The 16,716-nt window shown below is 41.9% G+C and overlaps 1 protein-coding gene across 2 annotated transcripts in view; it reads right to left on the reverse strand.

The window, feature by feature from the left end:
* LOC115154595 (protocadherin-1) overlaps nucleotides 1–11,332 on the reverse strand; it is a 95,785-nt gene extending 84,453 nt beyond the window's left edge. The window contains exons 1-2 of one of the 2 annotated variants that reach the window (XM_029700998.1): nucleotides 10,596–11,331; nucleotides 568–1,389 (exon numbers count right to left, since the gene is read on the reverse strand). In XM_029700998.1, the coding sequence (XP_029556858.1) occupies nucleotides 568–1,365 (798 nt within the window). In that variant the 5' untranslated portion in view covers nucleotides 1,366–1,389; nucleotides 10,596–11,331. Of the gene's footprint in view, nucleotides 1–567; nucleotides 1,390–10,595 lie in introns of both variants that reach the window. The other variant, XM_029700999.1, reaches the window with a different exon arrangement.
* Nucleotides 11,333–16,716: the final 5,384 nt, after the last annotated feature.

Genomic DNA, 16,716 nt, shown 5'->3' on the forward strand with positions numbered 1-16,716 from the left:
CAGAGACAAGGGATTAGGTTAGAGGTTGAGATCAGGGTAAGAATTCAGGGATTATGTTAGCATATCTAGGTATGGGTAAGGGGTTTAGGTTTACAGCCCGATGTCATTGAAGTTAGTTTACAGCAAGAGGGCGATAAGGAAGGGAGTCTAAATGTGCATATTATAAAAATATCTTGCCATAATATGAAAACACACCATCCTAGCTTCAGAGAGACACATGTGTAATGAAAATAAATGTACACTGAGGGTTAATTTGACTTAAAAACTGTCAACCAAAATACCCACTCGGGAAGAAACTTTATTGAGTGGGCTAATTGTTCAAAAAACCTTCAATAAATTGGCTAAGCTTTGCTGCTTTTGGCAGCAGTTCAATAAGACTACACTGTGAAATTGAAAATTCAGTAACTTCATTCAGGCATTTCATCATGGTAAGAACCTAGAAACCCAGCACTGCATGTTGGACCCTAATGAGTTGTGGATATAAAACACTTAGTCTTCTCACAGTCAAAGTTGTATCCAATCTACACAACACTTTGATCACTCTGCTATATTAATATAATGTTTTACCTGCAAAACAGAGTGTCCCACAGGGCTGTTTTCTGAAACCTCTGCCTCGTACGTGGCCTTCTCAAACTTCGGAGCATTGTCGTTAGCATCAGCAACCACCACTCTCAGCAAGGCACTGCTATAGCGCTGGGGGTTACCTCCGTCCACAGCTTTGATTGTCAGGTCGTACGAGTCCTTGAGCTCCCGGTCCAGACTGCCCAGGACGATGAGCTGGGGCAACTTCTCCCCCCTGTCTTCCGCCACCTGCAGGCCGAAGAGCGTCGCCGCGTCTGGCCCAGCGGTGAGGGCGTAGTCGGCCACCCCGTTCCTCTCCGAGTCCCTGTCTGTAGCCAGGGGGATGGAGAACAGAGCGCCCAAGTGGGTGTTTTCTGGAACAGAGATGGTGAGCACGGGGGAGGGAAACTGCGGCGTGTTGTCGTTGATGTCCTGGACCTCGATGCGGCCCTCAATGAGCCTGGGGCTCTGGTTGTGGATTAGGTCTGTGACGGACACTTCAAACTCCAGGAAGCAGGGCTTGCCCCTGACCATACTGCGGCAGTCCCTCAGTGTCTCCCTGTCTATGGGGATCTCTGTGGTGAAGATGTCCCCTGTCTTCCCATCCACACGCAGGTACGGAGCGCCCACCTCCAGCTTGTACAAGTGACCAGAGTCTGGCAGGCCCTGGTCTGATGCCAGGCTGCCTATCAGCGTGCTGGGGGGCTGCTCCTCCTGGACCCGGTAGAGGATACCAGCCTCAGCCCAACCACAGCAGTCCAACACCAGGACCCACAACAGAACTGCTCCCAAGTGCAGTTCCATGAAGTCCGTCACCAGATTACCTGCCTGCAAAAAAAATAAAAATAAATAAATAACACATTAAAGATGAAAAACTATACTTGGGCTTAAAGTTGATCGGTTATGTTGAATGTGCTCTGAAACAACATAGTTAATCAACAGCCATAGTTATACATACAGTATGTATATATACACTGAGCGAACAAAATATTAAGAACATTTTTGTAATATTGAGTTGCACTCCCCGCACTTTTGCCCTCAGAACAGCCTCAATTCGTCGTGGCATGGACTCTACAAGGTGTCAAAAGCATTCCACAGTGATGCTGGCCCATTTAAACTCCAATGATTCCAACAGTTGTGTCAAGTTGGCTGTGTGTCCTTTGGGTGGTGGACTATTCTTGATACACACGGGAAACTGTGGATACTATATATATAGTATCTTCGTTGGGGTTTAATTAAGATGTTTTATAATTCTAGGGATTTTAATGTTAGTGAAAAAAATGTATTCTCCCAGGTATGTGAAAATAATGTTTCTTCTGCAATGACAATGCAAGGAACGATTCATCATATGTGGCATATTTACCAAAAACAAGCTCTCCACAGTGGAATAGATAATATCCTTGTTAAGAGAGCAAGGATTATCTTTTCCCTGTCAACAGGACAAAACCCAGGAAACATGTCTCCCAAGGACCAGTTTTGCCATGCTTGAAGAATAATGGTTCAGATGTTGGAGATTTTCTCAACTGACTTAGTGACTTACAGGGAATGTATAAAGCAATGAGCACCCAATCTTCTATTTTGAAAGGAACAATTTAACAAATAGGGATGATAATGTCATTCATCTAAATGTGGAATCGTGTAACAATGCAAGTTGGGTGATTTTCCCCTCCTTATTTTTGCCACATTAATTAAAACCAAATTGAGCTTTTGCAGCAGTTTGCAACTGTTTTCATTCACTAAAACAGATCTTCAGCACAGTGCTGAGGATATTCAAAACGGCAACAGCCAGTATTGAAAACTTGTTAAAGCGCTACGATGAATATATATATTTTTCAAAGAATTGATTTCCAGAGAGAGTTTACACAGAAGATAAAGTGAGAGAGGCCCAGTGTGCATTACGGCAGCTGTATAATCCAATGCAGAGCCTCAAAGACCTAGTACCGTGCCATGGTTCAAGGTTGAGCCTCCTAGACATCATTAAATGTGTATAGAAGCAGCTTGTGGATGCAACACCACAAAAAAAACACTGTTGAACAAACCATACAGTATGTTACGAAACCTTGACGATATGATATAAAGACAAGACTGAAAATGCATAATCTGACTGATCTAATACTAGAGAGGTCTGACCCACCTAAGGCTCCAGCTGCAGCACCCAGAGTCTCCCAGAGGCAGCAGCACACCAGTGTTTGGCTTCATGTGGAACATGTTGCTGATCTGTAACCTGGCCTACGCCTTATCACAAAATACAGCTTTACTTTTGAGCAGATGAGATCTCCATCCTACTCTGCTGTTATGGGCTAATTTACACACTGTAATGTTCATGTTTGATTTCTAACCTGCTATGCCACCCCATTAATCACTACCCGCTAGTTTAGCTTCTGCTTTGATCCATATTCCCCAAGCTAAAGAATTCACTATTTTTCAGACTGCAAATGATTTTAGACTTTAATTATTTCATGTGTGAGAAGAGTTCTCGCTGTAACTTGAAAGAGGATGAGACAGTTCATTGGAGTGGTTTATATAGTTGTAATGCTCCAGCACTTTTCCTTATAGCCTTTGCATGCTGATGTATGTATGTATGTATGTATGTATGTATGTATGTATGTATGTATGTATGTATGTATGTATGTATGTATGTATGTATGTATGTATGTATGTATGTATGTATGTATGTATGTATGTATGTATGTATGTAATGTATGTATGTATGTATGTATGTACAGCACCAGTCAAAAGTTTGGACACACTTACTAATTCAAGGGTTTTTCTTAATTTTTAAAATGTTCTACATTGTAGAATAATGGTGAAGACATCAAAACTATGAAATAATACATGTAGTAACCAAAATTAAACAAATTAAAATATATTTTAGATTTGAGATTCTTCAAAGTAGCCACCCTTTGCCTTGATGACAGCTTTGCACACTCTTGGCATTCTCTCAACCAGCTTCATGAAGTGGTCACATGGAATGCATTTCAATTAAAAGGTGTGCCTTGTTAATTTGTGGAATGTCTTTCCTTATTAATGCGTTTGAGTCAATCAGTTGTGTTGTGACAAGGTAGGGGTGGTATACAGAAGATAGCCCTATTTGGTAAAAGACCAGCTGAAATAAGCAAAGAGAAACGACAGTCCAGCATTACTGTAAGACATGAAAGTCAGTCATTCTGGGAAAGGTAAAGAACTTTGAACGTTTCTTCAAGTGCAGTCAAAAAAAACATTAAGCGCTATGATGAAACTGGCTCTCATGAGGACCTACACAGGAAAGGAAGACAGAGCTGCCTCTGCTGCAGAGGATAAGTTCATTAAAGTTAACTGCACCTCAGATTGCTGCCCAAATAAATGCTTCACAGAGTTCAAGTAACAGACACATCTCAACATCAACTGTTCAGAGGAGACTGCGTGAATCAGGCCTTCATGGTTGAATTGCTGCAAAGAAACCAATACTAAAGGAAACCAACAAGAAGAGACTTGTTTGGGTCAAGAAACACAAGCAATGGACATTCGACTGGTGGAAATCTGCCCTTCAGTCAAATTAGTCCAAATTTGAAATGTTTGGTTCCAACTGCCGTGACTTTGTGAGATGCAGAGTAGGTGAACGGATTATCTCCGTTTGTGTGGATCCCACCGTGAAGCATGGAGGAGGAGGTGTTATGGTGTGGGGGTGTGGGGGTGCTTTGCTGGTGACATTATTTGTGATTTATTTAGAATTCAAGGCACACTTAACCAGCATGGCTACCACAGCATTCTGCAGCGATATGCCATCCCATCTGGTTTGTGTTTCGTGGGACTATCATTTGTTTTTCAACAGGACAATGACCCTAAACACACCTCCAGGCTGTGTAGGGGCTATTTGACCAAGAATGAGAGTGATGGAGTGCTGCATCAGATGACTTGGCCTCCACAATCACCCGACCTCAACCCAATTGAGATGGTTTGGGATGAGTTGGACCGCAGGGTGAAGGAAAAGCAGCCAACAAGTGCTCAGCATATGTGAGAACTCCTTCAAGACTGTTGGAAAAGAATTCCAGGTGAAGCTGGTTGAGAGAATGCGAAGAGTGTGCAAAGCTGTCATCAAAGCAAAGGGTGGCTACTTTGAAGAATCTCAAATATAAAATTGATTTTTTGGATTACTACATGATTCCATATGTGTTATTTCATAGTTTTGATGTCTTCACTATTATTCTACAATGTAGAAAATAGTAAAAACAAAGAAAAACCCTTGAATGAGTAGTATGTAAACTCAGAAAAAAAAGAAACGTCCCTTTTTCAGTACCCTGTCTTTCAAAGATAATTCGTAAAAATCATAATAACTTCGCAGATCTTCATTGTAAAGGGTTTAAACACTGTTTCCCATGCTTGTTCAATGAACCATAAACAATTAACGAACATGCACCTGTGGAACGGTCGTTAAGACACTAACAGCTTAAAGACGGTAGGCAATTAAGGTCACAGTTATGAAAACTTAGGATACTAAAGAGACCTTTCTACTGACTCTGAAAAACACCAAAAGAAAGATGCCCAGGGTCTGTGCTCATCTGCGTGAGCGTGCCTTAGGCATGTTGCAAGGAGGCATGAGGACTGCAGATGTGGCCAATAAATTGCAATGTCTGTACTGTGAGATGCCTAAGACAGCGCTATAGGGAGACAGGACGGACAGCTGATCGTCCTCGCAGTGGCAGACCACGTGTAACAACACCTGCACAGGATCGCTACATCTGAACTTCACACCTGCGGGACAGGTACAGGATGGCAACAACAACTGGCGAGTTACACCAGGAACACACACTCCCTCCATCAGTGCTCAGACTGTCCGCAATAGGCTGAGAGAGGCTGGACTGAGGGCTTGTAGGCCTGTTGTAGGCCTGCTTGTAGGCTTGTAGGCCTGCAACAATGTCGCCTATGGGCACAAACCCACCGTCGCTGGACCAGACAGGAGTGGCAAAAAGTGCTCTTCACTGATGAGTCGCGGTTTTGTCTCACCAGGGGTGATGGTTGGATTCACATTTATCATCGAAGGAATGAGCGTTACACTGAGGCGTGTACTCTGGAGCGGGATCGATTTGGAGGTGGAGGGTCCATCATGGTCTGGGGCGGTGTGTCACAGCATCATTGGACTGAGCTTGTTGTCATTGCAGGCAATCTCAAAGCTGTGCATTACAGGGAAGACATCCTCCTCCCTGCAGGAAGGATGAGCCTTCCTGCAGGCTCATCCTGACATGACCCTCCAGCATGACAATGCCACCAACCATACTGCTCGTTCTGTGAGTGATTTCCTGCAAGACAGGAATGTCAGCGTTTTGCCATGGCCAGCGAAGAGCCCGGATCTCAATCCCATTGAGCACGTCTGGGACCTGTTGGATCGGAGGGTGAGGGCTAGGGCCATTCCCCCCAGAAATTCCCGGGAACTTGCAGGTGACTTGGAAGAGTGAGGTAACATCTCACAGCAAGAACTGGCAAATCTGGTGCAGTCCATGAGGAGATGCACTGCCGTACTTAATGCAGCTGGTGGCCACACCAGATACTGACTGTTACTTTTGATTTTGACCCCCCCTTTGTTCAGGGACACATTATTCCAATTCTGTTAGTCACATGTCTGTGGAACTTGTTCAGTTATGTCTCAGTTGTTGAATCTTGTTATATTCATACAAATATTTACACATGTTAAATTTGTTGAAAATAAACGCAGTTGACAGTGAGAGGACGTTTCTTGTGAGTGTGTGTGTGTGTGTGTGTGTGTGTGTGTGTGTGTGTGTGTGTGCGTGGTCTGGACCTGAAATCGCCAAGTCCCCACAAGGATAGTAAAACAAGGAAAATTCTTCCTCATGGAGACATTTCCCACGTCCCCACAAGGACAGGGCTTTAAGCTTAGCGGTTGGGTTAGAGCTAGAATTAGGGGTTAGGGTTAGGTTTAGAGGTCAAGGTTAGGGTTAGGGTTAAGGTTAGGGAAAATAGGACTTTAAATGGAAATAAATGTTACTCTGTGACCCCACAAGAATAGAAAAAGTGTACAGTATGTGGGTGAGTGTGTGCGTGTGTGTGTCAAAAAGCATGCGTGAACAAATTTTGCGATCCTATAGCTGCATATATTTTTGGCCGTAAGCCAGTATTTTTCTGTCCCTCCTTGCATGCAACAATGTTCCAAAGTAGAGCAAAGCAAATACATGTTGAAACTAAACAGCAAAACATGAGCATGTCTAGAATTCCAATTAGAAATCCAATTCCTTTGAATCCGTTAAGATTGGAAGTGCACGTTATTGATGCACTAATTGCTTAGTTATTGATGTGTCCTTTTTACATTTGCAGGGCAGCCTCCAGTCGATGTGGCTTGAATGATAGCATGTGAAGTAAAAGCATGTTTAAAGAGTACATTGTAAAGCACGGTTTTTTATAAACCTAAGACTACAGCTACATAGAAACTAAACATGTTGCCATCTATTAAGATTTTATAAATAAACTAAATTGGAGGAGATCAGAGAATACATTACTCTTCCACCCTATAGACCTGATAATGTGATCAGCTTGTGGTGACAAACATATGGAGGCAAATAAACTTAATGACACAATGACAGCTAGTTAACCCAGAGCACATTATCACCCTCATCCTCCATGTCCACCATTGCTGAGGAAGACAGTCATCAAGTTCAACAGCAATGATCCATAACAATAATATCTCCTTTGAAATGGTTGCTTTACAAAGGAGCATGATGAAAGCAGCATTGAACTGCAGTACTGTATTGACTTGCGTGAAAACAATTCAAAAGCTTCTCAGATGACATACAGTATCTAAGACAGATCCCAAGAGATCCTAAATACTAAAGGGAAAAAAAGATACCACTCACTCAGTTAGGCTAATCATATAAAACTCACTCCCAATAAGTGTCATATGGCCCTTCAGGAGTCTCCATACAATGAATGAATGTCTCTCAGAGGTTCTTTAAAATGTCTCCTTAATAAAGCCATAACCACACTTTCCTCTAGATAAGAGACTCCAAACACTCATTAAAGGTGATCACATAATCACTTCCAAGGAGATAATTACAACAATATTCTTTCAACAGTCTCCAGATCAGGTACACACACACACAACTCAGATTATAGTCACACATTCCTCGTCAGATAAGAGTCTATGAAAGCCTCAATTCCAGTAGCAATACACAGAGTAACAAACATAGCTTATTCATACCTATGAGTGGACTACTCCACTGAAGAGTCTAAGCCCAGTTTCCATTTGAGATAAGAGTCCATATACTTTCAGGTAACGGATAAGAGCAGATACACAATTACAACTCAACCTGGACTGTAATAACGTGTGCTTTTGAGGGCTGCAGCACTGCAAGTTGTGTGTATCTCCTCAACAGAGGGTGAGTTCACCAACACTGGAATTTTGGAAAAGCCAGAACTAGTAATGAGGGCAATGGCTTGTGCTATATTCACCCTCAAAAATAATATAATAATAATAATTCTGATGTAATTGTGATATTAAATTACTCATGCAGTTCCAGCATATTTCTAAGTAAACATTAATAAAACATAATCCAAGAGTTCAGAATATGCATAACATTGGATTGCTATCATATTGAGTGAGACAAAATATATGAAGAAGAATATCAACTACTCCATAGAGATCCTATTAAATTACTAGAGGGGATATGTCATAAACTCTCATAGTTCCACAATGGGGCGAAATAGCAGCCATCATGGTCAGTGAGAAGTCCAAAAGCAGTCTTATTGAAATGAATGGCAGTAGAGGCATAGGTGATGCCTTTCCTGCTTTACATATGCAGGAAAATAAAAGTAAGGCATGTGATATATCAGAAATTGTCTAATTGAATTATTGTGCACCTAACATAGTCATATAACTATAAATACAGTTAATATGGGTTTTATACACATTTTCAGTATAAATAGCTTCTAAAATATATACAAACAGACCATAAATGTCTCAGATTGTGTTTTCTTGGAAAGCTGTGAGTGCTATTATATGATACAATATCAGTACTTGTTATTGCATTTACAACTTGTCCTTACATGAACTGGTTTTAGCCAGTATATGGCTGTGGATTGACTGCATTATTTGAATGGAATGTTGGTATATTGGCAGTTCATTTTTTTAATTCTGGAATCATTCCTCTAAAACTGGCTGGCTAGCTAACATACATACATGTACATTGCAGATGCATTCTTCACATTCATTGTTTGACACAATATCTTATTACAGCACTGGCAACCCATGGTTGACCAACTCCCAGACCAACTTGGCTGACCTTTGAACCATCATAAGAAGGTTAATGTCCATTCTGGTATTCTAATTCCTAGATGTATGAAGAACCCAGTCCAGATGTATGAAGAACCCTAGCACTAGCCATTACTGGGTAGTTTGCATGCATTGAACAATTATAGACATAAGAATGATCTAATCCTGATGTTTGTCCGCCATTTTCATTATCAGCTGCAGCACAAGCAGCTTTTATCAACAGTTTTTACGAGGCATCCTGGTGACATCAGCCTCCCGTGTGGCAGTGACCTTTTCTCTTCCCCACAGCCTGGTCACTGACAGATCATGGTCATCAGACTGCAACAGGTTCTGGGATAAGCCTCAGCAGCAATGCATCATTAACTGACTCATCATTCCTCTGTCTCACAGTGATTCCATTTCAAACACAGTACAGTAGGCCTATATTGCTATGCCACTAATGGTTTCATTCCTTGGGTTCATGCCATATGACAATACGTCTCTTTAAATCACCCTGTTACCATAGAAGTATAAGGGTTGAAATCACTTTGTCACAAACACACAGAGCTGAATTTGAGGAATGTGAGTGTAGCTCAAAGGCTTGTGTATATCATGCATTGAAAGCTTGAGTTAAGTCATGAATAAGCATGTGTACATGCAGTAGGCCTTCAATGGAAATTCAACGTAATTTGATAAATCAATGTCTGAAGATTGCACATCAGAGACATGGCGGTCTGATTGAATCAATGTGTGTGAATGGCCCAAGATGAAAATCCCTTCCCTAGCACTGGCTTTAGCTTCAAGCCATACCCATGCTTAACATCTAATATGTGCAGAAACACATCTCTTTATGCTGACTCTAAAATATACAAGAAGCAGCTCACCAATAAACACACAAATATAATTATTAAAACACAGTTCTTGAAAAGGGAACCAAACAACGTGTCTGTCATAGATTCTCAGACTGAACTATCTCCAGAAGAGCTAGTCTATACACTTCATATTGATTTGAGTAGCAAGCCAATAGACTGCATAACAGACTGCTCCCTTGCCTCTCAGTAATCTCTAATAATCTATATGAAGTTAGATGCATAGTTACTTTTTATGACAAGACAACAATAATACTAATCACCACGAGGAGCAATATTTATCCATACTCTGCCCATGTGTACTGCTTGTCAATAATTGGGAGGGTATGGACAAAGCATAGGCGTGTATCACTAAAGAAATGCGTTCAGTCTCTGAAAAATGTAAATACGCACTGAAGAGCTGCGTCTGGAGTCATGTAGACTGTCAAAATGACGTTTAATATGTGGGAAGTGGGAACGCAATATTGATAGACGATGTTAAATGAATATAGCCTGTATGGCTGGTCAGTATGCATAGTTGGTCGATAAGAGCATCTCTTGCTTTCACTGCGGGGAGGGAGAGAGCGAGATAGAGAAAGAGAGAGTGACGACTCCAGACGTTTAAGGGCTTTAGTCAAACAAGTGTCCGATTCAAGCTATTGCACCTGGTTAATCAGATTCGCAGGAAAACGAACTATTGGGGAGTGGTTTGAATGACCCATCTTTTAAATGTGTTTAAATGTACACTAGGCTATTTAATGAATGACTGTATATTGTATTAGAAATTATACCTACAGCAACAAATTATCTTATCATCAGACATACTTTCCTATTTAGAAAGAGGCAATTAACCTTTACTAAGAAACGTCTGACTTTTAAACATGACATACTGTACATGCTTTTATCTTGGAAAGTATTATTCTGGTTGTATGTCAATATATTTAATTTACCTTTGCCAAAGACTTCTTAGGGTGCGATTGTCTCGTGGTTTTTCCTTCTGTCGTCCCAGAGGCAGGTATATAACCCTCAAACCTCAGTATCAATGAATCAATCCAAATACTGTATCACGACGACGAAAAAAATCACAGGTTTAGAGCAAATCCATTAGTACCATTGATAACTTTACCCTCAAATTCGATGAATCCATTCCCATGTCATTGTGCAGCCTTCCATTCTACCGCTGTAAAAAAAAAAACGCTATTTTTTCTGACCGCGAAAAATAACACAAATCAAGCTAGAATTAATTTATTTCGTTTTTACAGATACTAACCAATAGTCATGAACTCTATGCTTCTGGCCACGACGTTCAATTGCTTTTCTCTACTCTAAAATCATGTTGCAACTGCACCTTAGCGAAGATATGCACTCATCTTCAACCTATCTATCCCTTTAGTCCAAGTTTCTCAAGCGTTGCGAATGTCGTGCGTAAAACCCACACACCACGAAATACAGATTTAACGATATTTTTAAAAGTATTTAAAATATCACACGTGTCTTAATCACAAAACGGAATATGTCACCGCGTACAGTAAACGAAGCACGTATTTGTTATGAGAAATCAAGTGAGAATAATTTTTCAGCACTTGCTCTGCTCTCCAGACCGCGCATAAGAGCGTGGTAGGAGGTGGGGCTCCACCGAACTCCGCTCTCTGTCTCAGCCTCAGCAACTTCACGTCCACATCACTGGATGCCACAGGCTGAACACTTGAGACGTAAACACGGATTTACTACCTCAATCATAATGGTGGGACTTCAACAATTTATGTTAAAACAGAGGGTGACTGAAATTAATATTGATTTTAGGCTACTTGAGCTCATACACAAATGTGTTAGTCGATCTCCCGATGGGAGTTTCTATGGATACGTTTCAGGTTTGATGTTATGTGTCAGTACACTAACCTCATGATATTTTGTTTCTCACAAACTTCTAAAACCATCTACTCACATATGTGATTATTTAGTTGTTGATATATTCAATGTATCATTTTTTGGCATTAGTTTGATTGTAATGGAATCCAACTCAACAGAGGAAAGCACAAGGGGCACTATTTGCTCTTTTGGCGCCACCCTCAGGCGACTAGTTTACCGGGGGAAACGTCTCTGTCACCGTAAAGACTTAATATACCAGTCTGACGTCTCGTCTGAAATAATAGGCTAGGCTACTGTACTGTAGGCTACTGTAAACGTGAAATCTTTATTTGATGTGATGATTTGTTGGCGAAGTATATCTATAGTTGCCTACTCATGTGTATCCTATTAACCATTTGATTAAGGGGGTGGACATCAGTGGCCTCTGTGAACAGGCATCTAGCAACAGCTTATTGACCAAGGTATTGCAGTGCTGCACCTCACAAACACCTAATAATGTGTGTCATCAATTAGAAAATGCAGGTGGGTTTAGTTATATAACATGGCATAGCTTTGGGCTATAAATCATCATTACTCAACTGGGAACACCATGTCCCTCTCCAGGAACCAGCCTCTGTGTCCCACCCCCCACCCCCAACAGCAGCTGCTGAGCATAAGCAATGGCCCAGGAGCAATGACTCAAACATACTGCTATGACACAAAGGAGAGCCCCGAACATCTTCCTCTAGAGGAAACATTATTTCCCCTCTTTCCAGCCCTGGTAAAGGTAGCCTTTATCAGAGAGTTCCCATCTCTGATCCACACTCCTCCTCCAGTCTCTCATTAGCTGCAAACAAACAGCTGTCGGGTTACCTCTCCAGGGTTCTCATTAGGGGCTGCCACTCAAACACACAGCGGCCCGTAGCCAATCACGGCGGAGCTCCCGCCCACACACACCTGAGGGGTCAAAAGTGACACGTCGCCAAGATGCAGGTCTTCAACAATGCCTGTGGCTCTCACACTATTCTTCTTTAAACATTTGCATGTGTTACTCCAAGCATCTAATGATTGGCTGGTGGTGAAGACATCTCGAGAAGGAGAGACACATACAGTGCCTTCAGAAAGTATTCAGACCCTTTGACTTTTTCCACATTTTGTTACGTTACAGCATTATTCTAAAATAGATTAAATTAAATAATTTCCGCAGCAATCTACACACAAAACCCCATAATGACAAAATGAAAACAGGTTTTTAGAAATATTTGCAAATGTATTAAAATTTAAAAACAGAAATACCTTGTTTACCTAAGAATTCAGACCCTTTGCTATGAGACTCGAAATTGAGCTCAGATGCATCATGTTTCCATTGATCATCCTTCAGATGTTTCTACAACTTGACTGGAGTCCACCTGTGGTAAATTCAATTGATTGAACATGATTTGGAAAGGTTCACGCCTGTCTACATAAGGTTCCACAGTTGACAGTGAATGTCAGAGCAAAAGCCATGAGCTGGAAGAAATTGTTCGTAGAGCTCCGAGACAGAATTGTGTCGAGGCACAGATCTGGGGCAGGGTACCAACACATTTCTGCAGCATTGAAGGTCCCCAAGAACACAGTGGCCTGCATCAATCTTAAATGGAAGAAGTTTGGAACCACCAAGACTTTTCCTAGAGCTGGCAGCCTGGACATACTGAGCAATCGGGGGAGAAGGACCTTGGTCAGGGAGGTGACCAAGAACCTGATGGTCACTCTGACAGAGCTCTAGAGTTCCTCTGTGGAGATGGGAGGACCTTCCAGAAGGACAACCATCTCTGCAGCACTCCACCAATCAGGCCTTTATGGTAGAGTGGCCAGACGGAAGCCACTGCTCAGTAAAAGACAGCCCTCTTGGATTTTGCCAAAAGCCAACTAAAGACTCTCAGACCATGAGAAACAAGAATTTCTGTTCTGATCAAATCAAGGTTGAACTCTTTGGTCTGAATGCCAAGCATCACATCTGCAGGAAACTGGCACCATCCCTACGGTGAAGCATGATGGTGGCAGCATCATGGTGTGGGGATATTTTTCAGCGGCAGGGACTATGAGACTAGTCAGGATCGAGGCAAAGATGGTAAGGTATAGAGAAATCCTTGATGAAAACCTGCTCCAGAGTGCTCTGGACCTCAGATTGAGGCAAAGGTTTACCTTGCAACAGGGCAATGACCCTAAACACTCAGCCAAGACCATGCAGGAGTAGCTTCGGGACAAGGCTCTGAATATCCTTGAGTGGCCCAGCCAGAGCCCGGACTTGAACCAGATCGAACATCTCTGGAAACACCTGAAAATAGCTGTGCAGCAATGCTCCCCATTCAACCTGACAGCGCTTGAGAGAATCTGCAGAGAAGAATGGGAGAAACTCCCCAAATACAGGTGTACCAAGCTTTTAGCGTCATACCCAAGAAGACTATAGGCTGTAACCGCTGCCAAATGGTCTTCAACAAAGTACTGAGTAAAGGGTCTGAATATTTATGTAAATGTGATATTTCATTTTAAATATATATATTTATATATATACAGTTGAAGTCGGAGTCATTAAAACTTGTTTTTCAAACACTCCACAGATTTATTGTTAACAAACCACAGTTTTGGCAAGTCGGTTAGGACATCTACTTTGTGCATGACACAAGTCATTTCTCCAACAATTGTTTACAGACAGATTAGTTTACGTAATATTCACTGTATCACAATTCCACTGGGTCAGAAGTTTACATACAGTAAGTTGACTGTGCCTTTAAACAGCTTGGAAAATTCCAGAAAATGATGTCATGGCTTTAGAAGCTTTTGACAGGCTAATTGACATAATTTGAGTCAATTGGAGGTGTACCTGTGGATGTATTTCAAGGCCTACCTTCAAACTCAAACACCTCTTTGCTTGACATCACAGAAAACTAAAAGAAATCAGCCAAGACCTCAGAATAAAAATTGTAGACCTCCACAAGTCTGGTTCATCCTTGGGAGCAATTTCCAAATGCCTGAAGGTACCACATTCATCTGTACAAACAATAGTATGCAAGTATAAACACCATGGGACCACGCAGCCATCATAACGCTCAGGAAGGACACGTGTTCTGTCTCCTAGAGATGAACATACTTTGGTGTGAAAAGTTCAAATCATCCCAGAACAACAGCAAAGGACCTTGTGAAGATGCTGGAGGAAACAGGTACAAAGGTTTGTATGTCCACAGTAAAACGAGTCATATATCGACATATCCTGAAAGGCCGCTCAGCAAGGAAGAAGCCACTGCTCTAAAACGCCATAAAAAAGCCAGAGTATGGATTGGAATTGCACATGGGGACAAAGATCGTACTTTTTGGAGAAATGTCTTCTGGTCAGATGAAACAAAAATAGAATTGTATGGCCATAATGACCATCGTTATGTTTGGAGGGAAAAGGGGGATGCTTGCAAGCTGAAGAACACCATCCCAACCGTGAAGCACGGAGGTGGCAGCATCATGTTGTGGGGGTGCTTTGCTGCAGAAGGGACTGGTGCACTTCACAAAATAGATGGCATCATGAGGTAGGAAAATGATGTGGACAGATTGAAGCAACATCTCAAGACATCAGTCAGGCAGTTAAAGGCAAAATGGCTTAAAGACAACAAAGTCAAGGTATTGGAGTGGCCATCACAAAGCCCTGACCTCAATCCTATAGAAAATTTGTGGGCAGAACTGAAAAAGTGTGTGCGAGCAAGGAGGCCTACAAACCTGACTCAGTTACACCAGCTCTGTCAGGAGGAATGGGCCAAAATTCGCCCAATTTATTGTGGGAAGCTTGTGGAGGCCTACCCGAAAAGTTTGACGCAAGTTAAACAATTTAAAGGCAATGCTACCAAATACTAATTGAGTGTATGTTAACTTCTGACCCACTGGGAATGTGATGAATGAAATAAAAGCTGAAATAAATCATTCTCTCTACTATTATTCTGACATTTCACATTCTTAAAATGAAGTGGTGATCCTAACTGACCTAAAACAGGGAATTTCTACTAGGATTAAATGTCAGGAATTGTGAAAAACTGAGTTTAAATGTATTTGGCTAAGGTGTATGAAAACTTCCGACTTCAACTGAATGTATATATACATATATGTATATATATACAGAGGGGGGAAAAGTATTTGATCCCCTGTTGATTTTGTACGTTTGCCCACTTACAAAGAAATGATCAGTCTATAATTTTAATGGTAGGTTTATTTGAACAGTGAGAGACAGAATAACAACAAAAAAATCCAGAAAAACGCATGACAAAAATGTTATAAATTGATTTGCATTTTAATGAGGGAAATAAGTATTTGACCCCTCTGCAAAACATGACTTAGTACGTGGTGGCAAAACCCTTGCTGGCAACCACAGAGGTCAGACGTTTCTTGCAGTTGGCCACCAGGTTTGCACACATCTCAGGAGGGATTTTGTCCCACTCCTCTTTGCAGATCTTCTCCAAGTCATTAAGGTTTCGAGGCTGACGTTTGGCAACTCGAACCTTCAGCTCCCTCCACAGATTTTCTATGGGATTAAGGTCTGGAGACTGGCTAGGCCACTCCAGGACCTTAATGTGATTCTTCTTGAGCCACTCCTTTGTTGCCTTGACCTTGTGTTTTGGGTCATTGTCATGCTGGAATACCCATCCACGACCCATTTTCAATGCCCTGGCTGAGTGAAGGAGGTTCTCACCCAAGATTTGACGGTACATGGCCCCGTCCATCGTCCCTTTGATGCGGTGAAGTTGTCCTGTCCCCTTAGCAGAAAAACACCCCCAAAGCATAATGTTTCCACCTCCATGTTTGACGGTGGAGATGGTGTTCTTGGGGTCATAGGCAGCATTCCTCCTCCTCCAAACACAGCGAGTTGAGTTGATGCCAAAGAACTCCCTTTTGGTCTCATCTGACCACAACACTTTCACCAGTTGTCCTCTGAATCATTCAGATGTTCATTGGCAAACTTCAGACGGGCATGTATTCTTGAGCAGGGGGACCTTGCGGGCGCTGCAGGATTTCAGTCCTTCACGGCGTAGTGTGTTACCAATTACTTTCTAGGTGACTATGGTCCCAGCTGCCTTGAGATCATTGACAAGATCCTCCCGTGTAGTTCTGGGCTGATTCCTCACCGTTCTCATGATCATTGCAACCCCACGAGGTGAGATCTTGCATGGAGCCCCAGGCCGAGGGATATTGACAGTTCTTTTGTGT

This window comes from Salmo trutta, chromosome 19 (genome assembly GCF_901001165.1).
Source record: "Salmo trutta chromosome 19, fSalTru1.1, whole genome shotgun sequence".
Lineage (NCBI taxonomy): Eukaryota > Metazoa > Chordata > Actinopteri > Salmoniformes > Salmonidae > Salmo > Salmo trutta.